The sequence below is a fragment of the Mustelus asterias genome, chromosome 25, assembly GCF_964213995.1.
Source record: "Mustelus asterias chromosome 25, sMusAst1.hap1.1, whole genome shotgun sequence".
Taxonomy (NCBI): Eukaryota; Metazoa; Chordata; class Chondrichthyes; order Carcharhiniformes; family Triakidae; genus Mustelus; species Mustelus asterias.
The window spans coordinates 44,297,164-44,312,702 of record NC_135825.1 but is presented as its reverse complement, the minus strand read 5'-3'; the positions used below and the strand labels follow the sequence as shown (position 1 = coordinate 44,312,702).

Sequence of the window (15,539 nt, the reverse complement as noted above, 5' to 3'; positions counted from 1 at the left end):
TATAGAGCTTCAGAAGTACATCCCTGCTCTTGTATTCTGACCCTCTCAACATGAATGCTAACATTGCATTTGCCTTCCTAACTGCTGACTGAACCTGCACGTTAATCTTAAGAAAATCTTGAACAAGGACTCCCAAAGTCCCTTTGTGTTTCTGATTTCATGAGCATTTTCCCATTTAGAATTTTCCCATTTTTGATGGGGTAATGAGGTAACAGTGTTGATAATGCCAGTGCTTTTGATGTGGTGTATATTGACTTCTAAAAGGTGTTTGATGAAGTGCCACATAATAGGCTTACCTGCAAATTTGAAGTCCATGGAACAAAAAAAGAACGTGGCAACATGGATAGTGAGTTACCTGAGTAACAGGAAACATAGAACGGTGGTTGTTTTTTGGATTGGGAGAAGGATATAGTGGGTTTTTCCAGGAGTCCGCACTAGGACCACTACTTTTCTTTGATATGTATTAGTGACCTAGACCTGGGCACGATTTCAAATTCTGCAGAAAGAACTATCAACTGTGAGGTGAGAAACTTTAAGATAGATAGTGACTAGTGGAATAGATAGACAAGTGGCACCTTAAATTGAATAGAATTGTGAAGCGATTCATTTTGATACAATTCTAAAATGGGGTGCATGAACTGAGGGATCTGGGGTACACGTGTGCAAATTCTTGAAGGTGGCAAGACAGACTAAGAACGGTTAAAAAAGAAATGGAATTCAGAACTTCATAAACAGAGGCAAAGGGTAGAAAGCAAGGAGGGTGGGTTAAACCTGTATGAAAAAAGCTGGCTCAACTGCAACTGGATATTGTGTTCAATTTTGGGCATCACACTTTCGGCAAGGTATGAAGGTATTAGAGAGGATGCAGGAAAGACTCACGAGAATGATGCCAGGGGTGAGGGACTTGACGTGGGTAGATTGGAGAAGCTGGGACATATCTCAACTTTGCTCCAAGGAGATGAGATTTGATAAGAGAGACAAGGGATCTGGCCAGATTGGGAGAAACTATTCCCAGTTGTTGGTAATTAGGAAAAGGATCAAAAGATGATGCGAGAGAATGCTTTTTTTATGTAGCAAGTGGTCAGGACCCTGAGCGCTGTGCCTGAGAGTGTGGTGGAGGGGGATTCAGTTATTGCTTTCAAAAGGGAATTGGATATGTGTCAGGGAAAGGGACAGGGGAGTGGAACTGGCTGAATGGGCTACCTGTGCTGCTCCCATTATGTGATAATGAAATCGCTTGAAATATTTTGTTTTATGGCAAGTGGTATTGATATAAAATTCAACAGTGTAATAGTGATTCTACTTTACCCCAATACAGTAACAGTCAGAAAAAGTTCTAATTTCTTTGAAATGTTTTGTGGAATCTGTGATTGTTTTAAAAACAATTACAATTTGTGAAAATGACTCTTTTTTGAGTTTATGTACAGTAAAGGGATGTTAGGAAATCCTGGTCCATGTGTCCTGATGACCCTGGAACTGGAAGTGGAAACAAAAGGAAGAAAGTTAAAACATTATAGGCCGTGTGGCAGACAGAAGAGGAAAGGGAAGATCTGAGAGTTGAAAGAAGTGCATCATTGTGTAGCAGGTTGTATGGGTGGAATCCGGTTTACATGGAAGCTGCAGAGAATATCCAAGCTTGGGATTACTTTGTGTCTGAAAATGTTGGCTGTCCAGGAGGAGTGGACCACTTAGAGACTCTGTGAGGTGTTCCTTGTGTTTCTGCTGTACATGTAATTTATCTAGTTCATAGCGGCTGTGATTTGCCTGTCAGTTTATGTTTATGCTGATTCTGATTAGTGTTAAAAGACAAGTTATCAAAAGTGAAATCCTGTCAGGTAATTGCTTCATTTGGGGGGTGGTTTGGTAAATTTGGTTTACAGATCCCCATGGTAACGCTATTTAAACCTCTGCAAAACTGTAGTTTTACAATGTTTGATTTTATGCTGCACGCAAGAGAGAATGTTGCGACCAAAGTGTGAGGGGTGGATATGGTGGCATCGTGGCAATGTCACTGCACTGGTTGGTAATCGAGGCCCAGGCTACATCTGAGGACGAAATTCTCAAGGCAATATGCGGCTGAAGAATTTCAGCCACAACCCAGCCTTGAGAATATAGGAAGCAACAGAAAAGAAACTGCAGGTTGCTGCATCCAGTTTAACATTCGACCAGAGATATGAAAAAAGCTCCTTCTGTACTGTCCACATCAAACAATCCTTTTTTTCTGAAAGAAAAGATTTGACTTGGTTTCATCGGTCAGAACATTAAATATAGGAGTTGGGACGTCTTGTTGAAGTTGTACAAGACATTGGTAAGGCCACACTTGGAATATTGTGTACAGTTCTGGTCACCCTATTATAGAAAGGATATTATTAAACTAGAAAGAGCACAGAAAAGAGTTACGAGGATGCTACCGGGACTTGATGGTTTGGGTTATAAGGAGAGGCTGGATAGACTGGGACTTTCTTTGAGTGTAGGAGGCTGAGGGGTGACCTTATAGAGGTCTATAAAATAATGCGGGGCATAGACAAGGTAGATAGTCAACATCTTTTCCCAAAAGTAGGGGAGTCCAAAACTAGAGGGCATAGGTTTAAGATGAGAGGGGAGAGATACAAAAGTGTCCAGAGGGGCAATTTTTTCACACAGGGTGGTGAGTGTCTGGAACAAGCTGCCAGAGGTAGTAGTAGAGGCGGGTACAATTTTGTCTTTTAAAAAGCATTTAGATAGTTACATGGATAAGATGGGTATAGAGAGATATGGGCCAAATGAGGGCAATTGGGATTAGCTTAGGGCTTTTTTTAAAAAAAAGGGCGGCTTGGACAAGTTGGGCCGAATGGCCTGTTTCCATGCTGTAAACCTCTATGACTCTCTGACACAGAGGCAGTGCAGCACAGATTCAGTAGCATTCTGACAAGTCATCCAAACTTGAAATATTAGCTCTGTTCTCCCTCCACAGATGCTGTCAGACCTGCTGAGATTTTACTTTTATTTACTTCAATAGGATGCTGCCTGGTATGGGGAAATACAAATACAATGGAAATACTATTTAGAAGTAAGAGCTAGAAGAAGTCAAAAGGCTCCTTGGCCGACTTTGCAGTTTAATAAGATCAAGTCTGGTCACGTCTGATCCCCATAGTCCTGTCATTCCCAGAAAAGTCTCAAAATCTGTCGATTTTGGCTTTGAATATACTCAGCAGCTGAGCTTCCATGATCCTATGAAGAATGATCTTCTAATCTCAGTTTGCAATGGCCAACCCTTTATCCTGATATTGTGCCCTCTAGTTTTGGATTCCCCAGTCAGGCAAACAACCTTTCAGCATCTACCCGTCTGTTCTCTCTCTCAACCTTTGTTTCAATGAGATCACCCCTTGTCCTTTCGAACCCCAGTGAGTACGGTCCAAGCTACACAATCTCCTTGATGCTGTCTTCCCAGGAATCAAATGAGTGAACTTTGTTGCACACTTTTAGATTAACATGAATTGAACAAGGGTATTGAACAAAGTGATGTGTACATTTACATGCACTCTGTCACTGGTGGAGGCAGGCACACACACACTCCTGCACACTCCTGTCTTGTACATTTGCGCATGAACATTGTGAATTAAAAGCAAGATTTAGGATATGAGCAGGAGAATATATTGAGAGATTCAGAGGTTTGGAATGCAATGCCAGAGTCAATGATTGAAGTAGATTCCCTACAGTGCAGAAAGAGGCCACTCGGCCCATCGAGTCTACACCGACTGAAGAGCGTGATGCCCATGCCCAATCCCCACCCTACCTCCACACATTGAGCATGGCCAATCCACCATCTTTGGGCTGTGGGAGGAAACTGGAGCACCCAGAGGAAACCCACGCGGACACGGGGAGAATGTGGAAACTCCACACAGTCACCCAAGGCTGGAATTGAACCGGGTCCCTGGTGCTGTGAGGCAGTAGTGCTAACCACCCGTGCCACCCATATATGTCAACATTTAAGAACAGGTTAGAAAATGCTTGCATTTATATAGCACTTTTCTCCGTTCCAGAATGTTCCAAAGCCAGTGAAACACTAGTCAGCCCAAAGGTGTGGAGTTACGTGGATAGGGCAGAGAGGAGGGTCTGGGTGGGCTGCTCTTTCGGAGAGTCGGTGCAGACTCGAAGGGCTGAGTGGCCTCTCCCTGCAATGCAGGGATTCTATGGTTCCACATGGCACGGTCCAAAAAAACAACAGCAAGATAAATGCCCAGTTCACCTGTTTTACTGATACTTCCCGAGGGATAAATATGGTCTAGGGCATAGGGATAGCTTTCTCACAGCTCCTTAAATTGTCACATGGGATCTTTACCCTAGAGAGCAGACCAGGTCTCAGTTTAACACCTATATTAAAGACAGCATTTTTGACAGTGCAGCACCCCCTCAGTACTGAACTGGCGTGTCAATCTTTATTAGGGAGCTGAAGACCCTAGCATGGGGCTTGTACAAGGAGGGTATATAGGAGTAGGACTATGACTCCAGTGGAGGTTAAAAACTAAAAGCACTTGTTTTGGATGAATGCCCTGATTCCAGCTACAAGGGGTTCCGCACCGGACTATTTATTTAAACGGGCACGTTACCAAGGGGTGGTCACTTCAACAATCTTTTCCTCAAGTGTTGTCTTGGAAAGTCCTTAATATTTCAACTGCACAATTTTATTTCCTGCCAACTTGAAGCTATTTTCCCCTCTCCATCATCTTTCAAAGGTCTTGCAGGAAGCTTATTTTTTGCCACTTCCTTGCTGTTGAATTGTGGTCAGTGGCTGTTCGACCGGAGGTGCTGCTGATATCGCTCTGAGTCAAGTTAAGAGTTGACTTGCACCATTGTTAAAGGTGAAATCCCACACACATTGGGAGGAGCTGGCTCAGACTGATGATGTTTCTGTGCTGCTTCTGTCCAAAAATAGCGTGTGACTATTCTCCCCGGCCGTTGTTAGTGTGTGCGCGGTCTTTGGGAAGCCACAATTGGGCTTGGCTGAGTCGAATGGGCAAACCACAGTCACTTGGCTGGTGTTGTAGCATTCTAATGCCCCTCTACTTGCCAGTTAGAATTTGGACAATTGGTACAATACTGGAGGAAAGATTTAATATTTCCAATGTAGCCACATATAAGACAGCTTCTTTGTATTTTCAGTGCTGATAGAAAGAAGTCCATGTCCGACATCAGTCTCGGATGATCCTGCTGCACACTGTGAATTGTTTCTTTGTGATTTCTTCCTGCTGTGAGTGCATTCTATGCCATCAAAACTGGGTACCCCATTGGTTTAAGTAAAGCTTTTTTAAAAGTTTGTTTATTAGTTACAAGTAAGGCTTACATTAATACTGCAATGAAGTTACTGTGAAAAACTGATACATTGCACCTGCCAGCCTGGATGGTGGATGGGCTGAGTCTGGTTATGCTCTTGTCCATTATCCACACGCACCAGGCCAGACCCATCAAACTGCAGTGACTGTGAGCAGTAAACGCTCCATGTCGATCCCATGCACGTGGTAGTTTCAATGATCACCTCCAGCACAATTGATCAGTGTTAACGCCTGTTTGTAAGCTGTAATTGAGGATATCGGGACTGGAATCACAATATAGCCCATACTGTGCTGGTCTATATTCTCACTCGCTCACACTCGCCTGTCTGTCCGCATTGTGATCATGACCAGACCTTTGACTGCTTTACCCTGAACTCACTCATATCTCTGTGAGGCTTTACACTTCAGGTTTTTTTAATAACTGGACAAGGCCAGAAGGAAAAAAATTCAGTTTGCATTTTTTAAGTTGTTGACGTAATGGAAGATTAACTTGTTGTTTTGTCAGTCATGTTTGAAGTGTGGCTTCAAAAGACCAGGAACTTGGGCTGTTTTTGTGCTGTTAGATCCTGTTGCATTCCTCTAGCCCGGGTGATGTGTGGTAACATTGCAGAATGTCGCTCTCTGGTGGTGGATGTCCAAAGTGCACGTGTATCCCTTTTGTGTTGTACACAGTCATTATTCATCTGGGCCTGGTTACAGTTAGGTTGCGGTTTAGAGGAAGGAAGAACTGGTGCTCGACTGTAATCTGTGATGTTGCTTCATCTATATGAAGAATATAAAATTCCTAGTCTTGTTGGATTCCTGCCACACAAGTGCCAGGTAATAACTGTCTCCAATACAGAGTCTCAGCACTGACGTTCAGTGGCATTACAATCATCAAATCCCCCACCATCAACATCCTGGGGGTACCAGGCACTCATGAGGGGCAACCTTGTAACTACTTTAGATATTAGAGAAAGTCTATGTGAGTGCATACTATGCCATCAAAACTGGTTACCCCATTGGTTTAAGTAAAGTTTTTTTTTTAAAGTTTACTTATTAGTTACAAGTAAGGCTTACATTAATACTGCAATGAAGTTACTGTGAAAAACTGGTACATTGCCTGGATGGTGGATGGACTGAGTCTGGTTATGCTCTTGTCCATTATCCACATGTACCAGGCCAGACCCATCAAACTGCAGTGACTGAGCAGTAAACGCTCCATGTCGATCCCATGCACATGGTAGTTGCTGGGTTGTGTCCCTCTAAGCCTGTCCACCATCTAAAAGGCACAAGCTAAGAGAATAATAGAATATTCTTCATTTGCCTGGAAGAGTGCTGAATAATGTCCAGATTAGCGGACTGCTTGATTGGTGCTCCAGTCGTCATCTTAAACATTCATTCCCTCCACCTCTGATGCACAGCAGTAGCCATCTACACAATGTACTCGAGCAACTCACCAAGCCTCCTTTGTCAGCACCTTCCAAACCCCTGACCTCTATCACGTAGAAGGACCGGGGCAGCAGATGTATGGGAACACCACCAACTGCAAGTTTCCCTCCAAGTCACACACCACCGTGACTTTTAGCTATCGCAATTCCTTCACTGTGACTGGGTCTAAATCCTGGAATTTTCCACTTTGACACCACTCTGGTGTATTTTCATGGCGTGGACTGCAGCAGTTCAGGAATGTGGCTCATTGCCACCAGGAATGGGTAATAAACTTTTAGCTTCGCCAGTGATGCCCACTGCTATGTTCATGTTGGAGTGTGCTGTTAATTGTACACTAATTGTGTTTAATTGTATGCAGGTATTGGGGCTTTATTTGTCCTCTAATGAGGCTGGAGTTGTTGGGTTAGGAAGTCCATAGTTTTGCGAATGTATCTAAATCAAAGCTGATAATGTGTGAAGATTGGATCCAGTTCTATCCTCCACCGCTGAGATAGAGTGTGACTTGGGTATAATGGAACTGTTGGTGTCCCATGAACTGTCTGCCCTTGTCACTCTAGTTTAGGTTGTGGGTTTGGAAGGTCCTGTCGAAGAGCTGTTGGTGATTTGCTGCAATGCATCTTGTAAATAATACATGTTGTAGCTGGTTCTCACAGCAAGGGATATTTAAACTAGATCAGTGGCTAATCAAGAGGGCCACACTGTCCTGAATGGTGTTAAGCTTCCTGAGTGGTTTCAGGCCAAGGCAACATAGAATCTACAGTGCCAAACAAGGCCATTTGGCCCATCGAGCCTGCACCGACAACAATCCCAGTCAGGTCCTATCTCTGTAACCCCACATACATACTCTCCCAGTCCCCCTGACACTAAGGGTCAATTTATCATGGCCAATCAACCTAACCTGCATATCCTTGGACCGTGGGAGGAAACCGGAGCATCTGGAGGAAACCCACGCAAACACAGGGAGAACGTGCAGACTCCACACAGATAGTGACCCAAGCCAGGAATTGAACCCGGGTCCCTGGCGCTGTGAGGCAGCAGTGCTAACCAGTGTGCCACCGTGCTGTGTTGTACCCAATCTGGAAAATTAAATATTGCATAACCCCTGACTCTGAATCTGATTGTAAAATTATATTGATGTGGGGAAATGGCTCAGGTTTTTATGTTAAGACTCATTAATGTGACACAGTCTATGTTACTGGTATGTTAATGGAAATGTTCATAGCCATCAAAATAATAATTAGGATTTAACCCACAAACTCATTTTCAATTTATTGCTTTTAATTTTTTCATACTTTTCCCCTCTGCCCTGGCTGCCTTTTTAACACTGATAATTCTATCCAATATACTGAAAATTTTCTTACCTTGACATTTTTATGTTTCCCCATTAGGCAACGGAAGTTGGAAAAGGTAATGGAAGAAGAGGGGCTCGGAGATGACGAGGTAATTAATTGTGTTAAATTTTCCTATTAGCTTTTGTATGGCCGAGGCAGCCCAGGTGAAAGACAAAGTCTTGTGACCACATTGTGTTCTTTCAGCAAGATCTGCTGGTCTGACACCCTCTGGAATAATGATTAGTTATTACAGGAAGGCTGGGAGGCCTTGGCTGTGAGAAAAAGACTTGTATTTTTGGCGTGCCTTTCACAGCCTCCTGGACAAACCAAAGCATTTTACAATGGTTTAAATATGTAAGTGTAGTCATTGTGATGATATAAGAAATGAAGCAGCCAATTTGCCCGCAGCAAGTGCTACAAATATCTGAGAGATTATGCTCCCTCCAGCTAATTGTTGGTGCTGTCGATTGTGGAACAAATATTGGCTAGGAGACTGGGGAGAAACCACCTCTTGCTTGTCTTTGACGTAGGGCCAAGGGATGCTTTACATCTATCAGTGAGGGGCAGACAGGGCCTGGGTTTAACACCTCGCCCGAAAGATAGCAAGTCTGCCCATGCAGCATTGGGAGTGTCAGCCTAGCTTCTATGCTGAAGTCTCTCGTGAGACTTGATACTGCAACTTCCTGACTTGGGTGAGAATTTTTAAATTCATTTACGGGATGTTGGTGTTGCTGGCTAGACCAGCATTTATACCCATCCCTATTTGCCCTTGAGAAGGTGAGTTGCCTTCTTGCAGTGTGCAGTCCCTGAGGTGTAGGTACACCCACAGTGCTGTTAGGGGCGGGGGGGGAGTTTTGACCCAGAATGCTATGCACTGAGGCATATCAGTGAGATATAGAGCACACTCCTGCCTGTTGTGATGCTAAAGTTGCAATAGATTTGCAGCCCACTTGTACTCATGCAGTTTTCCTTTTATACAACTGTCTACAGAGAAAGCTCTTGGTTCAGAGCGAGTTCTCTTCAGTTGTGATGCTGATGTGATGCTAAGCCCGTGCTGGGCCTGCGAGACTAACCAAGAATCTGGCAGACTTTTTGTGGAGCCAGTGCAGGATCTGAATTCTGGGTGATTAGGGAAGGGAATTAACTTGTACATGATGCTGGATTAGCATTTATAGTAACAAGACTAGGCTATTCAGCCCCCTGAACAAGTTCTGTTGTTTAATCTGGTTACAGCTGATCTGTACATAATTTATTCCTCAACATGTTGATCTAATGGAGTTGTTTAAAATGACAAAAGGATTTGCTAGGATAAATACGTTAAGCTAGATACATGACCTGTGTCTCAGGGACTGTGTAGGGTCCTGTCTGATTGTCCCCTGGTCTCTTGACACCCGAGGGCTGTCATACATACGTTTATCATGAAGGAATCCCTCCAGTCCATTTACCCATATTTCCAGAATAAACTACTCACTGCTCCCATCGCTTCTCTCAAATCATTCTCAGGCCTATTTTCTCCTGGCCTTTATTCATTCCCAGGCCTTGTGCGTCACTGACAAGGCCGGCATTTATTGTTCATCCCTAATTACCCTTGAAAAGGTGGAAGTGAGCCGCCTAATCGAATGGCTGCAGTTGTTCAGGTGAAGGTGTGTCCACAGTGCTTGGAGGGAGAGAGTTCGAGGATTCTGACTTGGTGCTGATGAAGCACTGGCGATATTTCCAAGGCAGGGTGCTACGTGGCTCGGGGAAACTGGGAGCTGGTGATGATGATCCTATATGCCTGCTGCGCTTGTTGTTTGACATGGTAGAGGTGGTGAGTTTGGGAGGGGTGCTTTCCTACCCCACAGACTGTAAATTGACATTTGTGATGGTAATGTTGGTAACAGTGCGCTGTGTAGAAGGGCTGTGTCTGGATGGTTTTGACCGAGTGTTCCTTGTTGATTCTAGAAGCGGATGAGAAGGTCACAACATGCCAGGAAGGAGACCGAATTCTTGCGACTCAAGCGGACCAGACTGGGCCTGGATGATTTTGAATCCCTAAAGGTCATAGGTCGAGGTGCATTTGGAGAGGTGAGCCTGATAAGACCCATACTTAAATCTGAGCACTTGGTACGCCACTGAGACTGCCCACAATGATTTTGAGCGATTTGTTTAGGAATTGAAAAATCAGCATCTTCTGGAGGTTGTAGAATTTACTGGGAGTGTTTTATGAGGCTCCTCAGCAACGTGCAGCCCGTCCAACATCCAGAATTCATTTTAATGTAATTTTGAGTAAACTGCTACTTCAGTGATGAGTGGGTGTTACTTTGCCCGTTGACATTTAAAGCTTGCTGAAGTTCACTGGGTTTAGCAGTTTAGAGAAAGATTTGCATTTATATAGCTCAAACTCGAGATGTCTCAAAGCACTTTATAGTCAGAGTGGCTGGCACAGCAAGTGTGATAACCGGGTCGTGTGTCTTGTGATACCGGTTGAGGAAGTCTCGGCCAGGATAACTGAGACACCCTCGCTGTTCCTCAGCATCGTGCCACCGGAACTTGGCCGTCCACTTGAGAGGGCAGGTGGGGCTTCAGTTTAATGTTTCATCTGAAATCTGGCATCTCTGCCTTTGCGACACTCCCACAATACTGCACTAGGAGTGTCAGATTGTCCCCACTGAACTGCGAGCAACATAAGCTTTTAAATGGGCTGTCTTCAAATGAAATAAAATGAGACTCGGTTCGTGAATAATATTTGCCTTTTACAGGTGCGTCTGGTACAGAAGAAGGACACGGGCCACATCTACGCGATGAAAATCTTGCGCAAGTCAGACATGCTGGAAAAGGAGCAGGTAGCGGATTTTGTAGCTCTCAGAACCTGGCTTACCACCTTTCCCGTTGGTGTTCTGTCCTCTCCTGAATCTGGAAAACCTGGGAGAGTTCTCCCCTTTTCCTGCTGAAACATAGCCTCCTCCTGCTCCATCTAAAATTGATGGCAATGCTCTGTCTGAGGAGTTTCCACTGTTGGTGCTGAACAGCACTGAGACCTTGTCCCAGGTGTAACTGGATTGGGATGAGTGGGCCAGTGCTTCCATGTATTGGTCTCCCGAGGTGGCTATGCATTCACACAGACCCAGCTCACTTCTGACAGGAGAAAACGAGTAGCTTCTTGTTTGAATGTAGTTGCGCTGCAGCAGAAAGATTTCAATGATCCAGATTGCTGACAAAAATTTCATTCCGTTTCCTTTAAGCCGTGCCATCTTCTGGCCAAACAGTCCTAGACCCTGTACCTGTTAACCTGAGCCTGGCCTGGATGAGTGTGCGGAGCGATGTAACATCAGGGCCAAGTCCAGCTGCTTCTATCTGTGTTACTGGTGGTAGGGGCAATGGGAGTATGAGAGGCTGAAGTGAGTTGGTAGCAGCATATTGGTGTTTTACATGTCTATCCAGGTGGGGGACGGCTGGGGGAAGGGAAGAGGCTGGCAGGGCATTGGATTGGGATCACATTGGGTGTTGGTTGCTTTGCCTGGGTGAGGTGAGCTGCCGGGCCATTCTGACATTGGACCTGTTGGGTATCTGTCAATATCACACAGGGTGTACTCCTGTCAAGACAGGGATGGGTTCAGTGCTCCCTTCCACAGTCTGGGGCTTTTACTCTTCTCTTACGCTCCCTCCCCGCTGAATGCTGTGCTATTCAATGATAGATCAGGGTGAGTTCCCTGCAACAGCAAAATCTTTTATTGTTGACTTTTGAGGAGTGCCGGATGGCGAGGCAGTTCTTGTAGCACACTGTTTAACCTTGTGTTTATTATGTGACTGCAGGATTCTGTCGAGTGCCCCAAAGTCCCCCGGTAAAGTTACCGGCAGCTCGGATACAATGGTCAAATATATTGTCTGCTAACTGCCCTGCTGCTGCATTGTACTGGGACTGAGGTTACTGAGCTACATTGACCTGCAGGTCCAAGTTCTACCCCTGCTCTGTGCTGGTTAATGGTGGAGTTAGTATAGCTGATCCTTCAGGAAGGGCTGCAAAAATCACCCCAGTGTGTGTTAGATGCGGAGCAAAGCTCCTGGCTGTGGCCATGCTGCTAGTACCTGCAGACCAAGATGAGTATGAGTTTGCTCTGGGAAGCAGCCAGTGCCTGTGGAGTTGTATCTCAGCATTCAGGAATGGAGCAGAGAAAACTGGGGTAGCAAGAACATTCCACATTCACGGGAAGAGTGAAGCATCTATCAGTCGATTCTGCCTGATTATAACACACTGGTACTGACCCCACTAACATCATTGATTAGTTTATCTTTTTGCCTTAGGTGGGGCACATCCGGGCGGAGCGAGATATCCTGGTGGAAGCTGATAGTCAGTGGGTGGTGAAAATGTTCTACAGCTTTCAGGACAAACTCAACCTTTACCTGATCATGGAGTTCCTTCCAGGAGGTAGGTGCTGCTTCTGTGTGCAGGAGTATCCACTTCCAGCATGTTAGCTGCTTCCAGCGGCAGGTGTAACCATTCAACCTCACCATTCCCTTAAACTATGGCGATCCCTGTTTTATCCAACTTGGTTCCAAAATTCTTTATACACTTGAGGAATAAAATGCTGGCCAGACTCGGTTTTTGAATTTTCACTTGACCCCCAGTTGCCCTCAGCTGTTTGAGCAGAGGGCATTGCAGATTTCTGCTCTGTGTGAATAGATGCTTCCGGTCTTCACCTCTGAACTGAGCAGCTCAGAGTTCAAGACTATGTCTCCTTACTCTGGCTCCCTCACCAGAGGAAATGGATTCTCTCTAATTATCCGATCGACTCCTTCATCAACCAGATTGCCACTTCACTTCAGAACTATGTGTTTCTATAGCTCTTGGGGCTAAAGGGATCAAGCGGTGAGGAGGGAAGGCAGGATCAGGATATTGAATTTGATGATCAGCCGTGATCATAATGAATGGCAGAACAGGCTCGAAAGGATAAATGGCCTCCTCCTATTTTCTATGTTTGTTTCTAGCTTGAGAGAATACCAGTGTTGTTGATGCAACTTGTCTTTGTAATTTAATCTTTATAGCTTCATCTAACCAGACCACCTCATTCTTATTTTCACCCCTCAGAAGCAAAGTCAGGCCTGTGACTTGACCCTGTGAACACCTTGGCTATGTACATTCAAGCTGACTTGAACTGGGATGGCCAAGTGGACAGTGTGCTAAACAAAACCAAATAAACAGATGTTTATCCCGGATCCTCCCTCTCTTTCAGATTCCCTGTTCATGACGCGGTGTTGATTTGCGCTGCCAACATCCATTCCTTGGTCAAATCTGCTGCAGTTGTGCGGCACCTTGACCCAGCACAAACTCAGCCCCTGGCTTGGCGTGGTTGGCTGTGTTAACCGGCTCCATGGCTTTCTCTGTGGTCTCTGGAGCCCAGCAAGATTGTTGAATGATCTGAGCAGATGACATGGGATTGAATTTCTCTGCCTACAGGAGATATGATGACTCTGCTGATGAAGAAGGACACGCTGAGTGAAGAGGAGACTCAGTTCTACATAGCAGAGACGGTGCTCGCCATTGACTCCATTCATCAGATGGGCTTCATCCACCGGGACATTAAGCCAGACAATCTTCTGCTGGACAGCAAGGTACAGAGTGTACACCTGCCCCTGGATTTCACTGAAAGATTAACCTGCATTTTCAGTCAGTGATATCTTCGTTTTTATTTACGTGAGCCAGTTTATAAAAATAAAGTCTATTAAATTGATCAATGTGGGTAATAACATGGATTTGCAATAACAAAGTAGCTTCAGCCATTGTCTCTTTGGCAGCCTCCTGGATCTCATGGGTTGGTGTTTGGAGATGCCCTCTGTGAAATGCCAGTATTTCTGGCAAGTCACTGTGACTACAGAATCCCTTCAGACTGACGGGCTGTGGGAGCTGCCATTCCCCTGGCTGCACTGCTAATGTGACTTTTACCTTGTGCTTTCTAAGGGACATGTTAAGCTGTCTGACTTTGGCTTGTGCACGGGATTGAAGAAGGCTCACCGGACGGAATTCTACCGCAACCTCAGCCACAGTTTGCCCAGTGATTTCAGTGAGTAGCTGATGCGATTAACAGGTTAGCGTGTGGAATCAGCCACCTGGGTAACATTTATCCCACTGTTCGGTTGAGCCCTGGGGCTGTCTGTTGTGACGGTTTGGAAAGGCAGTCCCTGCACCAGGCATTAGAAGGGACTGACTACATTCACCTTATTGTAACCTGGCATATTGCAGCGACAGTGGATTGTGCCTGTGTGTCAAAGAGATGCTTTCCCAGTGCTGGGATCTGGCTGGGTGGTCAGTGACTCAGGTCATCGGTTGAAGTTGTCACTAAGGGGAGAGGGAAGACAGAGGGTTGGTGGAGCCTGATGGCTGTGGCTGGGACCATTGCAATTCTAAAGGGAGAAATTAGATGAATATTTGAAACAGAGTCAGAACCGAGTCCAGAGGACAGAGCAATGAGAGTCGTTTCAGTGAAGAGCTGGCACAGATTTGATGGGGTCAAACGGTGGTTTTACAGACAGGGTGAGGGTTTGGAAAGAGCTGTTGTTTTGAGGCGGTGTGGAGGTGAACATTTGCTGGAGTTGGTGTGTTGGGTGATGTAAAACAGGAAATATTATTAGAGATTCTTTTTTCTCATTCCCCCACCAAAGAGAGACACTCTGCATGGTTGAGGCATTCTGCACATCAGCAACTTGCCCCAGGTGCTAGTCAGACAATCCTGGTCTAAAATAGTGCAGCAGGAGGCCATTCAGGCCATCATGCCACTGCTAGCTCTTTGAAAGAGTATGCAATGACTCCAAATCCCCCACTTCCATAGTCCTGCCAATTCTTCCTCTTTGAGTATTTATCCAATTCCGGGTTGGGATTATTTCATTCTGCTCGCTCTGTCCTTTCGCACAGTGCATTCCGGATTACTACAAGGAGCTATGAATATATCTTTCTCCTCCTGTCACCTCTGGGCCTTTTACTATAAATGTCTCCCTAAAACAATTTCTCCTTATTTATGCTATCAAAGCTCTTCATGATTATGAAAATCCCAACAAATCTCCCCTTAATCTCCTCACTACTCTAAAACGGAAAATCTCCGTTTCTCCATGTCACTGAAGTTGTAACTAGTAAACCTCCTCAACAACCATTCCAAGGCTTGACAAGCTTCCTGGAGTGTGGTGCTCAGATTTGGCCACAATATTCCAGTTGGCCTCTAACCACTGTTTTATAAAGATTGAGCTGAGCTGCTGAAAGCTACATCTCTCCCCCGCACCCCGGGAGGGCGCTATGGGCCCCCCTCCCCGGGAGAGGGCTGTGGCCCTCCCCCTGGGAAGGTGCTGTAGCCCCCATTAATAAAGCCAAGTATCACATGTTTTTTTAACACCCTTCTTGCCCTGCACCTTCACAGACATGTGTAAATATAAATCCTATTTCTGCATGCTGCTTAAAATAGTATTGTTTTGCTCATTAGACATTGTCCCACATTCC

General features: G+C 45.2%; 1 protein-coding gene across 4 annotated transcripts in view; it reads left to right on the top strand.

The window, feature by feature from the left end:
• LOC144511926 (serine/threonine-protein kinase 38) overlaps positions 1–15,539 on the top strand; it is an 89,368-nt gene that overhangs the window by 60,931 nt on the left and 12,898 nt on the right. For all 4 annotated transcript variants that reach the window (XM_078242388.1, XM_078242389.1, XM_078242390.1 and 1 more), the window contains exons 3-8: positions 8,132–8,183; positions 10,019–10,141; positions 10,816–10,899; positions 12,359–12,482; positions 13,512–13,666; positions 14,013–14,115. In XM_078242388.1, the coding sequence (XP_078098514.1) occupies positions 8,132–8,183; positions 10,019–10,141; positions 10,816–10,899; positions 12,359–12,482; positions 13,512–13,666; positions 14,013–14,115 (641 nt within the window). The remainder of the gene's footprint in view (positions 1–8,131; positions 8,184–10,018; positions 10,142–10,815; positions 10,900–12,358; positions 12,483–13,511; positions 13,667–14,012; positions 14,116–15,539) is intronic.